This window comes from Equus caballus, chromosome 16, assembly GCF_041296265.1.
Source record: "Equus caballus isolate H_3958 breed thoroughbred chromosome 16, TB-T2T, whole genome shotgun sequence".
Lineage (NCBI taxonomy): Eukaryota > Metazoa > Chordata > Mammalia > Perissodactyla > Equidae > Equus > Equus caballus.
In genome coordinates this window covers 9,848,809-9,869,938 of record NC_091699.1, presented here as the reverse complement: position 1 = coordinate 9,869,938, position 21,130 = coordinate 9,848,809, and the positions used below count along the sequence as shown (strand labels likewise).

Here is a 21,130-nt window from a genome sequence, read left to right as displayed (position 1 = left end):
TTCTCTTTTGCTTCCATCTTTTCCATCCACCCAAGTGATTCCAAGGCAGAAGGAAACAAGTACCCTAATGGGGACGGAGACCTAGCTCCTAAGCCATACAGACCTCATCCCCCTAAGCTGGATGGACTTGACCTGTGATTCTGGGCTTGAATACTGGAACATGTCCCAGTTCAAAAAGAAGAAGGAGAAGGAGAAGGAAAAGGAAGAGGAGAGGAAGGAGGAGGAGGAGGAGAAGAAGAAGAAGAAATTAATGTGGATTATTCAACTTATAGACAAAGAGCTTGTGTGACTCTGGCATGCTTCTCAAATGGAGTGTTAAAAACAGAAGCAGCAAACCTAGCTAGGGTCGGCCCCATTTCTTCTTTCAACAGGTATCTAGGTGGGCAGCTCAGGGAATATGGGAGGCCCAGTGTGTCAGCCAAGGTCCCCACAGGACAAAGATGGCACAATCAAGATGCACTTTTTTTTTTTTGAGGAAGATTAGCCCTGAGCTAACTACTGCCAGTCCTCCTCTTTTTTGTTGAGGAAGCCTGGCCCTGAGCTAACATAATGCCTATCTTCCTCTACTTTATACATGGGACAGCTACCACAGCATGGCGTGCCAAACGGTGCCATGTCCGCACCTCGGATCCGAACCAGCGAACCCCGGGCCACCGAGAAGCAGAACGTGTGAACTTAACCACTGCGCCACCAGGCCGGCCCCTCAAGCTGCACTTTTGAAGAGAGTTTAATGAAGATTCTATGCACAAGGGATGGGCAGGGAGACCAAGGGATGGTAAGGCACCTTAGGACTCACAAGATCTGGGAGCCTGAGCCTGAAGGGACAAGAGGAAGGGAAATTACTGGAATCTGGAGGCTTGGAGCTGTTGGAGAGGGTGCCTAACAGGAGCTGTGGCCATGGCATGGGAATACAGCCTTGCCAGCCCATGGCTCAGCAGTGAAAGAGCAAGAGGATAAATACCCCAAACTCTCTCTCCTTATCTTCCAATCTCCTACTAATATCTGTTATTGGCCAAGTAAAACCAGAATTACAAAGGCAAGAGAGATTTATTGCTGTAGTGCACAAAATCCAACCTCCTAGAACACATAACGGGATAGAGAAGGATGAAGAAGTGATATAGGAAGGTAAAGAGAGAACATACATCTTACTAAGAGAGCTAGACTGCAGCCAGGCCTATGAAAAAATATCCCTTGGCTTTCTTACACTCAAGGTGGACAATTAAGAATTGAAGATCCACCCTTGAATGAATATTGCTACCAGAAACATATAGAGTAACAGGTGGATCCCAACTTCTGCACAAGGCTTGCTTGTTTGCTCTTGGCTCTGTCCGTGGGGCTGAACTATTCAACAGCAATGTATGTGAGTGCTATAGAGCCCACCAGTCCCTTCTGGGAATGCAGTATAGCTGGGAGGGATGAGAACACACAGGGTAGAAAAATCAGAATGAAAAGGCCCTGTGGGAAGCTAGAGTTTGGCCCCATGATACCAGATGAAATGTAGAAGGCCAATGTAAGATTCTGTTTGGAGCTCAGGAAAACCAAATCCATGCTAGAAGTGGAGGGTGGGAGGGTGTTTCTCAGAGTTTGTGTGAATGGGGAGTACAATTTGTGGTCGTGAATTCACTTTTGTCATCAACAAATATTTAGCGAGCACTTACTAGTAGCAAGGCACTGAAATTTGGGATACAGCAGGTGACAAAACAGACACAATTCCTGGACTATTAGTGCTTTGGGGAAGATGTAAATAGACAATTAAAAATTACACTTTTAATTGCTGTTATTATATGGATCATCTCATTTACTCATCACAAAGTAGTATAGGACTATTCTTTTTAAGCAAACTTTTAATTTTATAACACTTTTAGATTTCCAGAAAACTTGTGAATATAGTACAGAGTATTCCCATATACTCCACACCCATCACCCTATTATTAACATCCTACATTAGTATGGTATATTTGTCACAGTGAACCAATATCAATACATTTTTGTTAATGAAAATTTGTCCTACTTTATTCAGATTTCCTAACTTTTGCCTAATGTCCTTTTTCTGTCCCAGTGCCCCATTGGGATACTACATTAAATTTAGTTTTTATGTCTCCTCCAGACTGTGACAGTTTCTCAGACTTGATGTGATGTGATGAAAATGGCACTTTACCTCTGTGGTCATATTTTTTCTGACCCTTTCTATCTCTCTTCTTCTCTGGAACTTCTATAATGAGTATATTGATATGTTTGATGGTATCCCACAGGTCCCTGAGGCTCTGTTTATCTTTATTCATTCTTTTTTCTTTCTGCTCCTCATGCTGGGTAATTTCAAGTTCACCGACCCTTTCTTCTGCCTGCTCAAATCTGCTGTTGAACTCCTCTAGTGAGTTTTTCATTTCAGTGACATTACTTGTCAGCTTGAGAATTTGTTTGGTTTCTTATTATAGTTCTATCTCTTTATTGATAGTCTCATTTTTTCATACATTATTTTCCTGATTTCCCTTAGTTCTTTGTCCGTGATTTCCTTTAAGTCATTGTACATATTTAAGAACGTTGATTTAACATATTTGAGTAATAATGCCAATATCTGGTCTTCCTCAGGGATAATTTCTTTCAAATTATTTTTTCCCTATAAATGGGCTATACTTTCCTTTGTATGCTTGCAATTTTTTGTTGAAAAGTGGACATTTTGAGTGTTGTGTGTCGTAATGCTGAGAATCTAATTCTCTCACTCTTCAGAGGTTGCTAAAACTTGCTTGTTGAGGGCTGGAACCATCCATTTGTGACTTTTCCAAAAATTGTTTTTCAGTCTGTATTCCTTGTTGTGCATACTCATTAAAGTTTCTCTTCTATTATCTTTGTGGTCAGCCCGTGGCCTGACAAGGCTTTGTAAAAATGTCTGGCTCCCAAATTGGGGGGGGGGGGGGGACTACTGCCTCTTTAAGTCCCCTGGAAGCTCTCTCAGCTTGTAGGAGTTGAAACAATGGGTGCCCAACTTTGCTGGCCCCTCAGTGATCAAAAGTAGCATCAGCACTCAGAACACACAATCCAAATATATAGAGGACAAGGTCTTTGTTGCCCAACCTGGTTCCAGCAAGCTGCACCAGTAATGAAACCTGCTGCCCCACTGCTTCCTGTCACAGAGATAGGGGGTAACACCTCATGAAAGGCTATAATTTACTGATGTTTACTAGCCTCTTCATCATGTTCTGTCCTGGATGCTGCAAGTGTTCAACCAGACTCTAGAATTTCAAATATTTGATTCATACAGTTCCTGCTAGTTCAGTAGTTCAGTAGTTGTTTAGGTAGAAGGATGGATTCTTGAAGCTTCCTACTCTGCCATTTTCTGTCTCAGAATGAGGCTCACAGGAGTTCATCACTTGCCTACAGCCACAAATTAGTAAGTGGCAGAGCCAGGACTTCAAACCCGGGCCTTCTGAGTCCATGGACTGGGCTCTTAACCCCAATTCTAGACTAAAACCCACGTTTTGGGTGCTGAGATGGAGGTATCTTCTGAATAAATGTGTTTGGCACTACCATCATTGGCACTAGAATGATGAGGGTCTGCCAGATCTCTTCCCATGCTCCCACTTTTCCATCTCCTTTCCTCCAGATTGGTGGAAGAAGTGAAGGAGCTGTGCGATGGCCTGGAATTAGAAAATGAAGATGTTTACATGGCGACCACCTTCAGGGACTTCATCCAGCTACTAGTGAGAAAGCTGCGAGGAGATGACAAAGAGAGCGAGTGCGTCATTGACTATGTGAGTCCTGGGCCCTTCCATGCGGACATGGCCCTGCTGGCCCCTCCAGCATCCATGTCTGGTAGTCCACAATGACACATGGGGGAAACCTGGATGTCGAGGAAGCCAGGACCCTCAAGAGCCCACCCTTCGGTGTCCCACACTCTGCCTGGTTACCCTGGATAGCCTGAGGATGCCACGGCAGTAAAGCAAACTCAACAGAGAGAATTGCTGTCTAAGTCTAAGTGTATGGGACAAATTCTGAATTCCAAGACATGAGAGCAGGATATTAAGAAGGGACTTTTATAGAGTACTTCTCTCTGTCTTTTTCCTAGATGGGTTTTTCCGGCAGTGGCTGCATCTCTACTGTGCCTCCAGCACCTGCCAGACCATCCTGCTGGGACTTTAGTTCCCTGGGTGGCCTCATGCCCTAGTTCTGGTACCACCACCTCTGCCATTTGTCCCTGTAGTCTAGCAATGTCAGTGGCTTCCTGCTGTTACCAACCTCTGGGTTGACTCATGGCTTCTCAGCTCTTCTATCACCTGTTCCACTAATTCTCTGCATTAAATTCTTTTTGTTGAAACACACATGAAAAGAACCAAGGAAGAAAGAAAGACATTAGAAATGTTTTCCTATTAAAGAAAACACATGATCCTATGTATTATACTTGTATATACAGAAGTATGATAAAATAATTGCAAATCTTTTTTTTTTTTTTTGAGGAAGATTAGCCCTGAGCTAATATCCACCACCAATCCTCCTCTTTTTTGCTGAGGAAGACTGGCCCTGAGCTAGCATCCATGCCCATCTTCCTCTACTTTATATGTGAGACGCCTGCCACAGCATGGCTTGACAAGCGGAGCGTAAGTCCGCACCCGGGATCCAAACCAGCGAACCCTGGGCCGCTGAAGCGGAATATGCAAACTTAACTGCTGCGCCACCACATTGGCTCCACAAATCTATTTGTTTAAAGACATTCTTCAAAAATTATCCCTGAGGTATTTTGGCAGGCTACCAACTCCTATAGGAATTAGCTTTGGGGTGCTTTTTTGGCTGATAGTTTGGAACAAAAGCTGATGAAGAAAGTATATGTGGCCAGGATGGACACCAGGCTGGCCTTGGGATTATGGACAAATGACTGATGAACAGATTTCAGGAGGTGGATGGCATCCCAGAGGCTCCTGCTTTCAGTGTGGATTTCAGATCCATAGGGAAGTGAGTGGTGGGCTGGTGTCATGTCTGGTGGCTTACAAGGGCCTGTCCACTGACTGGCACTTCCTGTGTATGGAGGCCAAGCAGCCAGCCTGAGGTCACACAGAGGGTAAGTGGCAGAACTGGGCTTCCAAGCCAGGCAGTCTGGCCTCAGAGTCTGTGCTTTTCACCTCTTCTTTTCACTCAGCTCCTAGAACTGCCCACATAACAGCTCCTTGGGCCAAAGAGGACAGCAGGACCAGATTTGTCAAAAGAGCTCTGAGAACGCCAAGGGCCTCAAGCCCTGGCCCCCTTGGTTGTGTGTGTGTATGCACTTGAGTGGTTGTCTGTCCATCTGTGAGCCTTTCCTGAGTCTGTCTGTGGCTGTGGGCCTTCACTGATGCTCATTTGTGAAGAATCCACACTGTGGCTGTAGCCTGTGAAACCTTCCTTCCCAGGTAGAAAAGGAAGCGAACAGGCTGACAATCAAGATGCCCCACCAGCTCTTCATTGGGGGCGCGTTTGTGGATGCCGAGGGGGACAAGACTTATGAGACCATCAACCCGACAGATGGAAGTGTGAGTGCAGGCCCAGTGCCCCCTCCCCCCTCCCCTTCTTCCGCCACGGCCTCCTCTCCCATCTGCTCCCTAACCTCCCCCAACATGGCCTTTGGGGGTCCTGGCCCAGGAGGCCTCTGCTTGGACACGAAAGGGGTGCAGTCAGTCTCCAGTCCTTCCTACAGGAATGGCATAGAGGGGAGATATGGTGGGGCAGGGTCGTGGGGAGGCAAGGGGACTCTAAAGGGTCTTGAGTCTGCTTCAGAGACAGAGAGCAGAGTTAAACCCCTCAAGGAAGAAATGAAGGCCGTTCCCTGCCCCTCCACACCCTGACAATGATCCTAGCATGGGCCCTGCCTCCTCAAATATTCTAACACCCCACCATCGGAAAATTCTTCCTTGAGTCCCGTGCTTGTTAAACTCCCGTGATCCTCTTACATCATGACCCAGTACATGCACACTGTACTCTCACGCACGTGCACATCTGAAACAGCACTTACTCTTACAGGTGTGTCCTGATTGTTTTCTCTTCTGTCCTAGCCTATGGCATCACTCAGGTCCCTGCAGAAAGCAGATAGCACACTCAAAGTGGGTCATTTGAGGGGAGTGTAAAGAAAAGGATGGGTATGGTGCGGGGACATGGATGGGGGTGCAGTCTCCTCAGGCAGGAACATCGGGAGCTGGAGTTTCAGGAACCCCTAGGAAGGAGGCCACGTGGACAGGGCTGCTCGGTGGTGAGGGCCGCTCGGCTGGCGCTGTCCATGGTGATCAGCAAGCAGGTGCTGGCCCCTCCTCCCACCCCACCTCCCAGCAGCTTCCCTTTGGCCAAGCCCAGACGTATGCTGTAGTGCAGGTGGACACCCTCAGGGCACAGAATGGAGACTGGGGATAGGCATGGTCCACTCATCTCCCATGTCTACCCTATTTCACTTAAGAAAAACCTTCCACTCGGGACTCACTGAATTAATGGGTCTCTGCTCTTGGTTTGAAAACGCTGGGCTGACCCTCAGCCTTGTAGCTGCAGCCTGAGTCTGTCACCCTGTTTGAGCCCAGTGGGAAAGTGAAGAAAAGGCCCCTGGTATGTAGAAACACAAACAGAACTTTCCGAAGGCCCCTGCCCTGCCCTTGTGGCACCAGCAGTTCCAGTGCCTTCCCATTGGCCGTCTGAGCCCACCCAGGTGGCCAGGGGAGCAGGTGGTGTGGGGTGTCTGTGCTTGATCAGCCCAGGCATGGCTTCATGGGTCTGCTTCACCACAGGCCATCTGCCAGGTGTCCCTTGCCCAGGTCAGCGATGTTGACAAGGCAGTGGCTGCTGCAAAGGATGCTTTTGAGAACGGATTGTGGGGGAAGATTAGCGCTCGCGACCGGGGCCGGCTCCTGTACAGGTGAGAGCCCCCCCCCCACCTTCGGCCCGGGGTGAGGCTGGATACTCGGGTGAAGGCCCCTTCTCCGGGGGTCCTGTCAGGAGGAGGTGGGATCCCGCACAGGTCATGTACCTGGGGCCTGAGGCTCAGAAGAAGCATCTTCAAAGAAGTGACTTGAGAGGCCGGAGGGATTTCACCAGAAACAAGTGGCCCTAGGGAAAGGTGTCCCTGGTGGAGGGGACAGTGTAAGCAGAGACAAGGAAGTACAAATGACAGTGTGCTTTGGACGGGAGCCCAAGACTAGCAAAGCTACCAGCTGGCCCTGGGCAGACCCAGACAGGCCAGGCCGGAGGAGGGATTGAGACTGCTGTGCACAGAAGCCAGCAAGGGCAGGGATGGGAGCCGGCCTGTCTCTCCTTGTCCTTGCTCAGCCTGGCTCTGGCTACCAGAATCTCCTGGTCTTACATTTTTTTCTTTGTTTTTCCTTCCTTTTAAACCAGGACATAAGGGGCCCTCTCCCCTTAGCTCCAATCAGAAGTCTTAGGGAAGGACTTGGGGCCACTCCAGTTTGTGACCACAGGGTGGAAGTGAGGCTCAGAAGAGAGATGCTGCTCCCCTGGAAGTGGGGGGTCCCCCTGGGGGAGGAGCAGTTGCCCGCAAGAAAGTGTGGTGATATTTTCAGGAGAAGGGAGGGTGCTGGGCAGGCGAGCTGAGCAGAGCTGGAAAGCCTGGTGAGCGGGTTTCAGGAGCTCCGGGTCCTGGGGAAGCTTGCAGGCACGGAGCCTGGTGGTCCTGTGGCCCGAGCATGCTTGCCACCCGATGGGAGGCAGCCTCCACCGTGGCCTCGCAGTCAGAATGCTGTTTATTGCTATTCTATTGGCCGGAAATACCAGGGCAGCCCTTGCTGCAAAGAACCAGCAAGAGGGGGCTGCATGGTTTACAAAACTGAATATAGATGGTGGGGATTGGGGCAGGCAAGGGCGTGCCAGCTTGCCCTATCTCACGTTAGTTTGAAGACCCTTGGAGAACCTGTCAATTTTAGGAAGCTGTTGGCTAGTGACCCAGAGCCCCTGGAGATCAGGCAGAGCTGTGAACCGTGTACACCCAGGCTGGTCGTGGTGATGCTCTGGCCCTGGAGCATAGACCTCTGGGGTAGACTGCAGGATCCACAGCAGTGTCCTTCCCTCGAGACGCTCTGCTGCCATTTGGTGGCACATGTCATAAGAACCCCAGTAACCACAGTGACAGTGAGGGGGTGGCACCCTGCACGGCTTAAGTGGAGACCCGGCCGGGTGGACAGACATCTCAAGGCTTGAGAGCTCCTAGTGACCCAGTCCCTGCCCCGTGCAGCCTCCCAGTCCCTGTGGAGGAGGCGCACCCATCACTGGCCCGGGAGGGAGCGGGACAGGATTTCCTACAGAAATGGCTGCAGAGCATCCCTGGTTCAAGGAAGAAATAGGACCAGCATGAGTATTAGGGAATATGGAATGCATTACAGGAATGAGACGTCATGCAATTGTGGGAGAAGCTGGGAAGAAGGATCCAGAAGAGAGAGTTAGAGACAGTCACTAGGCAGCCCCCAGAACTCCTGGGAGACAAGATAGAGCTCCTCAGGAGCCGAGCTGCTGGGGGAGTCTGTGGAAAGCTGTTGCCCTGTGTTCGGACACTTTCCATAGGTCCATGGCCCAGAGGCTGGGGGTGGCCTGGGCTGCTGTTGGTCAGGGGCATGCTGGAGCTCCGGCTGAGCCCACCAGGCACCTCTGGGCCTGCCCTTCTCTGTGTCCACCCTGCAGACCTGCTGGGGCGTGACTTCACTACTCCTCCCACACCTGGTGCCATGTGGGGACAGCTGGGCCGAGTTGACAGTAGAACGAGCCCACACAGCCCCCGGGCCGAGCCTCCCGAATAGTGAGCCTGGGTGATAGTTGCTTTAGGAAGAGTGTCTTGGGAATTGGGTCTGTGACTCTGCCACATCACACACACGTGTGATTGTCACACACACGTGGCGTTGTCTAGAAGTGTCGGGGGTTTGAGGGATTTGGGGCTGCTCAAGGGAAAACATAACCATGAGAGGCGGTGACACGCAGCAGGCTTTGCCGGGGCTGCTTGGGCAGGTTGCTGTGGGGAAGCCTCGCAGCAGGAGACCCTCCAGAGGCTGTGGTGAGGGTCGATACTCAGAATGGGAGGGATACAGGGGAACTCCTGGGGGAGCAGGGAGAGCGGAGAGGGCTCCCGTGTCCATGCAGTGTCGCTCGGCGGCATGGCTGGAGTCTCTGGGCCAGGGCGCTCCAGCGGGCAATGGCCATACCTGCATGGCCCATCTCACCTGTGGGAACAGCTGCCGCATGAAGTTCCTGAGGGGATGCAAAGCAGGCAGGCTGTAAATGGCTAAAAATCTGCTTGTTGGGGCTATATTTAAAATCATTGGATGTGTAAAAATTGGCACCAGTAGGCTTTCGAGCTAATGGGTTTCAGCCTGCAGTAAAGACACAGCAACCTAGGGGCCAATATACAGAGGCCATCTTTGGCTTATTTATGACACATATTTATACCTTTGGCTCCTCTGTCCTTGTAGCTGATGAAACCCTAGTCCTTGAAATGCTGGAACATGACATTTTCACTATTTGGTCTATAACTTTTCTCAAAAAGTGATTTACACCTTTGCTCTTCTTACTCAGAGAGTGACCCAGGCACGTCTCTGTTTCTGAGGTGACAGAATGACTCTGTGGCTGATTTCCTTATTCAGTCCGCAGTTTCCCTCACCTGCCTTGTGCTGCATGCTGACCACATGCCCGGGGGTGTGGGAGATCCAGTGGGAGCAGGAGACCAGACATGGTCCCTGCCCATGTGGGAGGGGCAGATGGTACTGACAGGCTCATCTAAGTGAATGTCAGGATGTCAGGCGAGGTTTTAAGAAAGGTGCAGATATGATTGGTCTGGGATGGGCAGAGGTTAGGGTTGGTTTCCCAGGGAGAGTGGTGTGAGTTGGGGGCTGAAAGAGGTGCTGGAGGTCGAGAGGGACAGTGCAGCCACACCGCACCTAATGCGGCTCCCAAAGGTCCCAGGCAGGAGCACCTGGATGAGGCCAACATAAGGAGGGGGCAGGAGGAAGGTAGTGGGTGCTGCGACCCCAGGAGGAAATGGGCAGAGCTCCAGACTTGGTCGACCAGGCACACGGTTGGGGCTTCATCTTGAGTGTGGTGGGCAGCCGTTGGGGGTCCTGGAGCTGTAGGCAGGAGGACAGGAGCAGACCTGGGGGTGTGAGGGCCATGGTGGTGCCCATGTGCAGGAAGGAGCAGGATGGAAATGGGCCAGCAGGCTTTGGTCCCAGACTTGTCTCTGGGCGGGAGCTTCCCTGGGTGTAGGATTGAGGGCTGCTCTAGACCCAGGGTCTCCATCTTGCCCTGTCCACCCTGCCCTGGTGCATGAGACCCTCACATCAGAAAGGGGGTACTGTTCTGAAACCCAGGCTGCCCACAGCAGCACACCCAGCAGCCACAGAGGGCGCTGGGCTGGGGAGTCCTGAGGTTCAAGGAGGGCCGTGTAGATGCTCCTTGCCTTGCATCTCCCCGATCATCCCTCCTTCTCTGTCCCGGAGACGCCAACCTCGGAGCACTCTCCTCTGGACCCGGTGGTGGTTGAAGCCACGTGCTTCCCCTGTTTGCGGCTGTGCAGAGACAGAGAAGGTGGCCTCTTGGGGTGGTGACCTCCTTGTTACAGAGGCAGGTGGGCTCCTCTGCAGGGTCATGTGTGAGAGTGATTATAAAGTAGTCAATCCATTGATATTTTCAAGAAGGAAGAAAGAGAAAAAGAGGACAAGAGAGAGGGACAGAAGGGCATCATCCTTACACCCATCCAGCAAAGTAAATATTACTGTTGCATCTCACAGATGAGAAAACTGAGGTCAGCACATCTGAGTGTGGCAGAGCCAGGAATGCAGGGCAGGGCCCCTCAACTCCTTGACAAAGGGCCTTGAAAGAGCAGGCAAGGCTGTGCCAGGCCTGAGCCCACCGCCCTCCTTCCCCCACATCTTGGGCAGGTTGGCAGACCTCATGGAGCAGCATCAGGAGGAGCTGGCCACCATCGAGGCTCTGGACGCAGGCGCCGTCTACACGCTGGCCCTGAAGACCCACGTGGGCATGTCCATCCAGACCTTCCGCTACTTTGCTGGCTGGTGCGACAAGATCCAGGTGGGGGCTGGCTCCTGCTCTCCACGAGAGAGCTCACACAGGCGGGCTGGCCTGGTGATGAACTCCAAAAGCAGCACATTGGTCTGCATGCTGCATAACAAATTACCACAATTTAGCGGCTTAAAACAACACCGTTCATCAGCTTTCGGTTCTGCAGGTGGGAAGTCTGGGTGGGCTCAGGTGGGTTCTATGCCAAGGTCTCACAGTGTCGATGTCAAGGTGCGGGCTGGGCCTTACCCAGAAGCTCTGTGGGAGACCCCACTTCCAGGTCCATTCAGGTGCCGGCAGAGTTCAGTTCTTATGGGTGCAGGACTGTGGTCCTGAACCCTTGCTGGCTGCCAGCTGGGCTACTCTCAGCTCCTGCAGGCCTCTCTCTGGTCCTCCCCAGCGCTCCTTCCCCACTAATAGCTTGTTGTTCTCAGGCTTAGAATCCCTCTGACTCTCTTCTGCCACTAACTGGAGAAAACTCTCTGCTTTTCTGGGGGCCTCCTGTGGTTACGTAAGGCTCACTTGCATCCTCTCCCTGCCCCGAGGTCTGAGGCCAGCTGTGCTGTACCGCATTATTGCAGGCAGGATGGCTCACCACATTCCAGGTCCCAGGGATCAGGGTGTGGCCTCAGGGTCATTTTTGGAGGTTTGCCCACCCCGGGGAGACCCATGGCTTTGAGGCTAATGGCGTCTGTGCCCCCCAGATTTGACCTCCACAGCTCGTCTCTTCTTACGGGGCTGAAGAGTGCTGGTGTGGCAGCGATGAGGGGGGTGGGCCACCCGGTGCCCACTCCCTGTTTGCTGCTGCATCACTGCTGGCTGGAGCTGGCCTCCACCCAGGGCCTCCAGGGCCAGCACAGCCTCTAGAGGCAACTTGGTCCCCTGTGCACCACCTTCACCGTTTCTCCACCCCTGTGTCAAAACCAGAGGCCTTACCAGTACCAGGACCAGCTTCCTGTCTGAGGACTGTGCCAGGCTCAGTGCAGCCCTGCTGGCTGCCCACTCCACCTCTATCTGAACTCCTCAGATGGTCCCATTATACGTCAGCTGGGAGATTTGGGTCTCCTACCCATCTGGGTAGTGGGGGCGTCAGGATGCAGACAAGACCCTATTCCTCCCTGGGCCCCAGGAGAGGGCTGGCAGTGCAGAGGGGAAGGGGAAGAAACTGGACAGCCCTCCCACTGACACCCCCTGTGCTTCTTCCAGGGCTCCACCATCCCCATCAACCATGCCAGACCCAACCGCAACCTGAGCTTGACCAGGAAGGAGCCCATCGGGTGAGTCCTTGTGCTGGGCAAAGATCGGCCGCCTGCCAGGTGCTTTCCAGGCAGTGCACTGGGTGGGGCGCTAAAAACATCCTCTTTTTACATATTTATCAAACAGCTGTTTATTCATCAACTGCTATGTGCCAGACATTCCAGGTGCTGGAGATATGGCAGTGATCCCAACTGCTGGAAACTCCTGTCCTCAGGGGTCTTAGATTCTAGCAGATGAAACGGCTTCTGCTTCCAGACTCCCTGCTCTGTGCCAGGCACTGTCTGAATGACTTTAGAAGTATGGTTTTATTTAATCCCCACAATAACCCTATATCAGTCAGGGTCATGGTGGGAAACGGAGGGTTTACCTGAAAGATTTTGTCTGAAAAGAGTATAAGATTACCATGCATAAAAATGAGGGCCTCCTACCCAGCACCAAGGAACAGAAAACACCAACAGAGAAGGAGCAAAGGACAGAAACGGTGCTCAACAGAAGGAGGAAGACAAATCACCACAGACAAGACTCACCAGGCAGTCAGGCGGCCCCGAGGCCGCAGGAGAGGGAAGCGCCCCGGCCGCCGGTTGGGGTCCCCCTCCGCCAAAGGCAGCTCGGCTGCCAGGTTCTCACCTTGCCTGCCTGCTGTCACCCCCACCCTCATCGCCTGGTGCCACGCCCTACCAAACTGTCTCCCTGAACAGGTCTCACAGGTCCCATCAGAACCTGTCCAGTGTCTGGGCCATCGTGCCTTGCTAGGAAGAGGGGCTACTGCCAGACTGGACATCCTGACCCATCAGGGACTAGAGAGTCAGGCATGAACTGTTCTTCAGTGGGACTTTTGGTGCCGTATCAGGAAGCCTGGCTCTGGAGTGGACGTCAGCCCTGGGAGAGAAGGGACAGTTGGCAGGTCCACTCTGGCTCCATGGCTGAGTGGAGAGACAGACTTCTTTTGTATGGCAGGGTCTGTGGCATTGTCATCCCCTGGAACTACCCCCTGATGATGCTCTCCTGGAAGACGGCTGCCTGCCTGGCTGCTGGGAACACAGTGGTGATCAAGCCTGCCCAGGTGGGTGTGGCTGCGCTCCGCGCAGGCGCAGTGGACTATAGAGGGTATTGGGAAGTGTTCTGTAAAGGAGGAAAAAGACGGCCCGGTGGCCCCTTTGCTGACGCCAGTTCTGGTGTCTCCTCCAGATGGGAAGGGTACCGCTGATGGGCTGGCCTGCCGTGGGGCTGGCTCACAGTGGGCAGAGGCGGCCTACAGGAGGACCGGTGCTGGCCATAGGCAGACTTCGTGTTCTTTCGGCTGTAGGGCAGCTGTCAGCTTAGCTGTGCTTGTGTTTGCAGCCGCTTGGTGAGCAGAGTCACAGATTTCGCCACAGATGCCAGCACTCTGGATTCGGGGGAGCAGAAACCCTGCTTCGTGTCCCTGTCCAGGCCCCGTGCTCTGAGACAGCATGGTGTGCTCTATTAGTAAAGCTGGTGCTGGTCTCCTGTCTGGCTTCAGAAACCAGAGTCCTGGAGGGAAGCAGGGGGAGGGCTGGGATTTGTGTCAGGGACTCCAGCCCCTCACAGAGAAGCCACGTGACATGGCCCTTGATCAGGGGCTTAGAGGCAGGACGTCAAGGGTCACTCAGGCAAGCCAGGAGGACCTGACCAGGGTCCCCCAGGAGTGAGGACCCCCCATGAGCCTCAGAGTCATCATCTGTGCTTCGGCAGTATGAGGCCCGCCCTGCCTGTCTCCAGGGCACTGGGCACAGAGGGTGAGACGCTCTGACAGTGCGCCCAGCTCTCTGGCTCTCCCAGCTTCTTTGGGGCAATTTGGGCCCAAGGGTATTAACATAATAAAAAACCCAACAATAATGGTAGCTGACATTTATTTTTTTCCAGTTTCATTGAGATAGAATTCACATCCATCACTGTATTAAGTGTAAGGTGTACGGCATGGTGGTTTGACTTACATATACTGTGAGTTGATTATCACAGTAAGTGTACTTAACACCCGTCATCTCATAGAGACACGAGAGAAAAGAAAAAGAAAACAAAATTTCTTTTCCTTGTGATGAGAACTCTTAGGATTCTCTTAACGACTTTCAAATATACCACACAGCAGTGTTAACTATAGTCATCAATCATGTACATTACGTCCTTAGCACTTATTTATAACTGGAAGTTTGTACCTTTTGGCCAGCTTCATCTAGTTCCCTCTCCTCCCACCCCTGCCTCTGGTGACCACAAGTCTGATATCTTTTTCTCTGTGATCTTGTTTTGAAGATTGCACAGATAAGTGAGATCATACAGTATTTGTCTGTCTCTGTCTGACTTATTGCACTTGGCATAATGCCCTCAGGTCCATTCATGTTGTCAAAAATGGCAGGATATCCTTGTTTTTTTATGGCTGAATAATATTCCACTGTCTGTGTATATACCACAACTTCTTTATCCATTTATCCATCGATGGGCACTTAAGTTGCTTCTGTGTCTTGGCTGCTGTGAATAATGCTGCTGTGATCGTGGGGGTGCTGGTGGCTTTTTGAGTTAGTGCTTTCATTTCCTTTGAATACATTCCCAGAAGTGGGATTGCTGGATGACATTTATGTATTTACCCTGAGTCAGGCCTTCCTCTAGCATTTTAACATATAGAACAAATGATGTGATGATTTCCATACATTTGCTCATTTAAGCCTCACAACAACTCTCTGAGATGATGCTTAACCCCCACCTTTAGTGTGGGGTGCTGTCCCTGGAAGGTCCCCACTCACCCATCGCCCTTAAGAACACCCAGCCCCCCACAGGCCTTAACAGCCCCAGGGCCAGCACCCCACAGATTTGGCTGCTTAGCCTGCAGCCTGGAGGTGGGCGACCTAATCTTGATGGGGAAAGTCACCCTGGCCAGAAATTCACCCCCTCTTCCTCCAGCAGGTGAACGACTGCTGGGGGTTCCAGGGCGGGGGCGGCCTACAGCAGTGGGTCAGAGCCACACCTGGACGATGGAGCGCCAGGCTGGCCTGGGCACTGAGGTGCTCTCCGAGCCCGCGGCGGGGCAGCCGCTCCCAGAAGAGGAGGCCGGCTTTTCGGGGGGGGAGGGCCCCCTGCAGCCCTCTGAGCACGCGGCCCTGCAAGGCAGCCCTCGCCTGTGCTGCCTGAAGGAGCAAAGGCTGTGCAGGAAAGGCCGGGCCTGGCAGGGCTGGAGCTCAGCCAGGAGGCGGCACTGGACAGGCAGTGTGGACCTCGGGTCCGTAGTTCCCAGCTCTCTGCTGGAGCTGTGGGGGAAGCGGGCTGGGTGGGCAGCACCCGCGGCAGTGGGACATGAACGTGGCTTCCCTGGGGATCTTCCTGCCACAGCTGCTCTTCCCTGCTCACTACGTCGGCTGCTGGGAGAGGAGGGCAGAGCCCCGCTCCCTAATCCCCCCGACCCAATCTTCTCTCCTGACTCCTCAGGTGACCCCACTCACAGCCTTGAAGTTTGCAGAGCTGACCTTGAAGGCCGGCATTCCCAAGGGCGTGATCAACATCCTCCCGGGATCTGGTAAGGACCATGGACAGAGGAGTGGGCATTTGGGGCAGCGAGGGTTCCAGGCAGCTGGAGATGCACTTGGTCAGAACACGGCCTGCTGCAGGATGTGCCCTGGGGGACAGAGCGCCCCAGTGCAAAGCTGGGGTGGGGGCAGGGGCTGGCCAGCTGGGTGGCAGAGAAGTCTCTCTCCCATGTAGGGGGGAGACCCGCCCCTGGAAGGGTTTTAGCTTTCAAACGCCTCCCCAAATGTTTTCCCTTTTGTGTGTGTGCTCTAGAATAAATTCTGTAACTTGGGAATTATCTGCCCTTGGAAGTATCTCCTTTTTTGATTCTCCTTGTGGTTGTTATAATATCCTCTTTATACTTTTCGTTTTTCCTTTCTCTTTTTAAATTGATTAAATTCATGAAAAATGCTTGTCTGTCACCGTACCGCCTCCTAAAAAATAAACCACAACAGCTCTTGAATTTCCTTACCCATTCCACTGCCATTCTGTTTTATTTTCTTGTGCTCTTATTATTATTATTCCTTCTGTGCTCTCCTGTGTGTTTATTGTTTTGGTAACTTTCGGAGTTGAAAGTTCATTAATTTTATTTTTTGCACTGTAAATAAGGAAAGCTTTTAAAGAGAGCTTTGGCCCCCCTTTTGACAGGCACTTTCTCTCTTGTAGTAGTTTGATCTGTGCGTCTCTTCCGTTTGATGTTGGCATAGCTACTCCAGCTTCCATCCGGTTGCTGTCTGTGTGATGGGTCTTCTCCACCCGTTCACTTTCACCCTGTTTGTGTCTTTGAGTCTAAAGCCCGCCTCCTGTAGACAGCACGTACTTGGATCTTGGTTTTTTATCCAGTCTGACAGTCTCTGCCTTTTGACTGGGTTGCTGAATCATTCACACTTCCTGTCATTATTGATACAGCTGGATTTACGTCTGCCAGCTAACCTTTTGCTTTCCGTGTCTCCTGTCTGGTTCCTCTCTTCCTTCTTTACTGCTTTCTTTTAATGACTTTTCACTACGTAGTTCTTATTTTCAAAGTGCTTACTCTAGGACTTACCGTGTACTGCTTAACTTATCAGCACCTCCCTTAAACTTATACTAATTTAATTCCAGTGAAATATACAAGCGCCATTCCGACAAACCTCTATTATCTCTCTCCCTTTTTGTGCTAGTGTCACATAGTTTTGTGTGCATATCACATCCATATATGTTACAAACCCACTGATACATTGCTGTAAGTATTACTTTATGTAATTTTATGTCTATTACAGAAGCTGAAAGGAAAGGAGAGCAAGTCTGTATCTACAGAGTTTGTTACGTTAACCTTCTTGTTTACATTTCTGGTCCTCGTCATTTGCTTCTGTCGTTGAGTCACCCTTTGGTGTCATTTCCTTGCTCCATTTCTGTTTTGCTCCCACCTACCTCCTTTCTGCTATTGTTGTCAAATATATATCATTTCTATTTGTTATAAATCCAAGACTACAATCTTTTGCCTATTTTTAAATTGAGTTTTTTGTTTTCTTATTCTTGAGTTATTGTGTATTTTGGCTAACAGTACTTTATCAGACATGTCTTTTTCAGATATTTTCTCCCCCAAACAGTGATTATTTTAACAGAGAGCGGTGGAATGGAATTAGCATCAAAATCACTTTTGAGCTTTAAGTATATACAGAGAGGATGTGTGTCCCACTCCAGACCTTCCAAACCGAACATTCCTGGGTGCACCCGGGCACGTGTGGGTTTGCAAGCTCAGAGGCAGGGGAGCAGCAAAGATGGAGGAACTGGGTGGGTGGAGGAGCCCAGGGATGGGCGGTGGATGGGATGGGGAAGGGCAGTGTCAAGACGACTCCCGGATTCTTGGCTTGAACAACTGGCTGCAAGGAGAGGTTGTTTACTGAAATGGAGAACCCAGAGAAGGAGCACGTCTGGGGGAAGATTAAGAGTTCAGTTTCAAATATGCTGAATTGGAGAGGCTGTGAGACATCCAAGGGGAGGTGCTGAGCAGGCAGAGGAATGATAAATGGATCTGGGGCCCAGAGGAGCTTGGCTGGGGATCCAGATTTAGAGGATGATGTGCTGGAAGATGGCATTTGAAGAGGTGAGCCAGGGCGAGATCAGCTGAGGAGACAGTGTGAACTGAAGAGAGGAGAGAGCCCAGGATGGAGCCAGAGGCACTGGGTGTTTTAAGGTTGGGTAGAGGAAGAGTGTTGAGCAAATGAGATGGAGAAAGAGCAGTCAGAGAACGAGGAGGCATTAGGAGAGCAGAGTCAGAAGCCAAAAGAAGAAGGAGATTTAAGCAGAGAGATTACGCTGAATTTGGGAGAGGAGACCTGGAATCTCATTGAAAGGAGACCTGAGGAGTGACTAGGAAGTAGCCATGTAGCGGGGTGGGGTGTGTGCAGGGCTTGGCGTGGAGTGGGGAGGCCCTGGGGTGTGGGGCAGGCTAGGAGTCGAAGCATTCCGAACAGAAGGGGCAGCAAGTACCTGGCCTCTCCATTCCTGGGGCTCTCTCAGACAGGCTGTGCCTGCGGGCAGGTCTTTTGGAGTCTGCGATGCTCGGGCACTACTGCCCCCACGGGCCAGGCCAGGCGTCCCTTGGGTCTCTACTGGAGACCCTGGAAGTCTGCACGTGCTCACTCTTGGGGACTACTCTGATAGCTGGGAAGCCACATGGGGAATGTGTGAGTCTGCTCGGGCTGCTACAACAAGGACCACAGGTTGGCGGCTTCAACCACAAATACTTATTTCCTCACAGTTCCAGAGGCTGGAAGTCCGAGATCAGAGTGTCACAGGGCAGGGCTGGTCCCTCCTGAGGCCTCTCTCCTTGCATTGCAGATGACCACCTTCTCCTTGTGTCTTCACGTGATCTTCGCTCTGCGTGTCTAATCTCATCTTATAAGGACACTAGTCATATTGGATTAGGGCCCACCCTAACGACTCATTTTAACTTACCTCTTTAAAGGCCCTGTCTCCAAATATAGTCACAGTTGAGGTACTGGGGGTTAAGGCTTCAGCATATGAATTTTAAGGGGACACAGTTCCACCCATAACAGGGAACAAGGCCCAGTGAGCCCCAGGAACTCAGGGCACTAAGCTCACGGGTCTCACAGCCCAGAGCTCTGGCCTCAGGGCGGACATGTGAGGTTGGCCGGGCTCCTGCCTCTCGCCCCTCAGCACCACCCCTCCTGTCTGCAGGCTCGCTGGTCGGCCAGAGACTCTCAGACCATCCCGATGTGCGGAAAATTGGGTTCACAGGCTCCACAGAGGTGGGAAAGCACATCATGAAGAGGTAAGTGGTTGGGGGGTGAGAGAGGCGACCGCTGCCACAGAAGCTGTGGCCTCTGGTCACAGTGTCGGGACAGGGGCAGGGCTGTGTGTGAGCTCAGTCCTGCCTCTCACGCCTCCGTGTGCACGGCTGTCCCTGGAGGCCAGCTGATGCAGGTTCCAGTTCTGCGTGTCTGACGAGCCATTGGCGAGGCCACTTAGGACCTCACCACGTGTGGCTGCTGACGCTAGGAACAGGCGCTCTGAACTGAGATGTGCTGTGAGCGTAAAAGACACACCAGATTTTCAAAACTTAGTGCACCAAGTAAAGCACCTCATTCATAATTTTTTATATTGATTGCAAGTTGAAATGATAAAATTTTTGATTGAGTTCAAGAAAATATATTAGAATTAATTTCACTGGTTTCTTTTTAGTTTTCTTTTAATGTGGCTACTAAAAAAACATTGCCATTTATGGAAATGGCTAGTATTTGAGGCTTTCATTCTATCCTGTTGGATGCCACTGATCTAGAATATTCTCTCATCTCTTATTCCTTGAACTTTGGCCTTAAACCAGCTGAGGTTGTGTTCCTGGCTCTGTCACTAATTCATGGTGTGACCTGGGCCCTGACTCTTTCAGGCCTCAGTTTCACCACCAGTTCAGTGAAGGTAGCATGCTCAGTGGTTCTCGTCTGCGTAGCTGACAAGCTTGCAGAGGCAGACAGGCCAGACCACAGGGCAGCGGCTCACAGCCCTGGCGGCCCCAGGACAACCACTGGCTGCCTGAACCCCACCCCACTAAAGCTGAATTTCTGGGGGTGGGTTTCTGGCATCTGCACTTTGAGTGACAGGTGCAAACAGAGAGGAGCTGGAGGTTCTGCTGAGCACACTGACCTGCCTTTCTCTGAGGACATGTAACCACCAACTTGTCTCTGCTCCAAGTTTCATGCATGTGAGCTCCAGGGCAGTCCAGCTATGGCGTGACAACTCCACGGGGTGAAAGGCTTCTCCAGGGCTCAAACAGCGTCTCCTCGTTGTAGCTCCCACTGCAGAATGCAGTTCTTTCTCCGAGGGACACTCTTGCAGCCCCTGACCCCATTTCCTACTGGCTTCTCTGTGCCCCTCAGCCCCACACATGCCCTCTGTGAGCGGGCTGGAGCAGCCTGGGCTGTGTCCCCCCTTCTTGAGTGGGCACCCTGCTTGTGCTGATTACAGTGACCCGCCATGTCACTCCTTTTGAATCGGGAGCAGCAGATGTGGCTGGTGGATCATGTCTTTAGGGTCAAGAAGGCTCATGTCGCAGCCTGTGGGCGTGCCAGGCAGGGCTGCTCTGAGTCATTCTGAATGCAGCAGAGAAGAGAGGGAGGCTGGAGGGGGCCCAGGACGGACTGACAGGACAGACAGACAGATGAGTGAGCGGGGAGTAAGCGCAAGTAGTCCCAGCAGCTTATCTGCCTCTCCGGACTGAAAAGCTGGCTGTTCTGCTCCTCTGCGCAGTTTCGATGACAGTGCCTCCGAGCGCGTGTGCGCAGTCCGGAGTGAGGGCTCGGTGAACGTCCGCTCCCAGACCTCGGGGAAGGAGGGCTTCCGTGGGCGGCGCTCCGCGGCTCTGCAGCTGCCTTCTTCTCGGGATCCACTCCAAGCGGCGTCCCCGCCCCCTGCCCCTCCCCTCCGCCCCCGTGGCTGGTGCCGGAAACAGGGGAGCCCTCCTCCTGAGTTGGTCCTGAGTGAGGAGCTCCGCCCCGTGCCCCGCCTCAAGTTTCACTGGTCCAGTCCACTGAGCGTCCCTTTTCGGACAGTATCAGCAAGGCCGTTTCGCCCCCGCTGGTGCGGCGTGCACAGGGCCCCGCTTCTCTGTTCGCTCCCGTCATTAAAAATCGGAGGTGCTGAAGCCCCTGTGGCGCCGCAACCGCCCCAACTGGGGATGCGTCTGTGTTTGATTTAGTGGTTCCACGTTTCCAAACACCAGCTGCGTGCCCAGAGAAGGCCGGCCAGCGGGCGGGGCTCGCGTGCGGCGGAGGCGGGGCCGGCGGGCGCGGGCGCGGGCGCGGGGCTGGGCTGCGCGGTGGCGGGAGGAAGGAGGCGCAGC

General features: G+C 52.3%; 1 protein-coding gene across 1 annotated transcript in view; it reads left to right on the top strand.

The window, feature by feature from the left end:
* Positions 1 to 21,130, top strand: part of ALDH1L1 (aldehyde dehydrogenase 1 family member L1) — a 78,349-nt gene that overhangs the window by 46,270 nt on the left and 10,949 nt on the right. The window contains exons 10-17 of the mRNA XM_023619834.2: positions 3,602 to 3,749; positions 5,379 to 5,498; positions 6,735 to 6,862; positions 10,881 to 11,031; positions 12,226 to 12,296; positions 13,234 to 13,339; positions 15,712 to 15,799; positions 18,973 to 19,066. Coding sequence (XP_023475602.2) covers positions 3,602 to 3,749; positions 5,379 to 5,498; positions 6,735 to 6,862; positions 10,881 to 11,031; positions 12,226 to 12,296; positions 13,234 to 13,339; positions 15,712 to 15,799; positions 18,973 to 19,066 — 906 coding nt within the window. The remainder of the gene's footprint in view (positions 1 to 3,601; positions 3,750 to 5,378; positions 5,499 to 6,734; positions 6,863 to 10,880; positions 11,032 to 12,225; positions 12,297 to 13,233; positions 13,340 to 15,711; positions 15,800 to 18,972; positions 19,067 to 21,130) is intronic.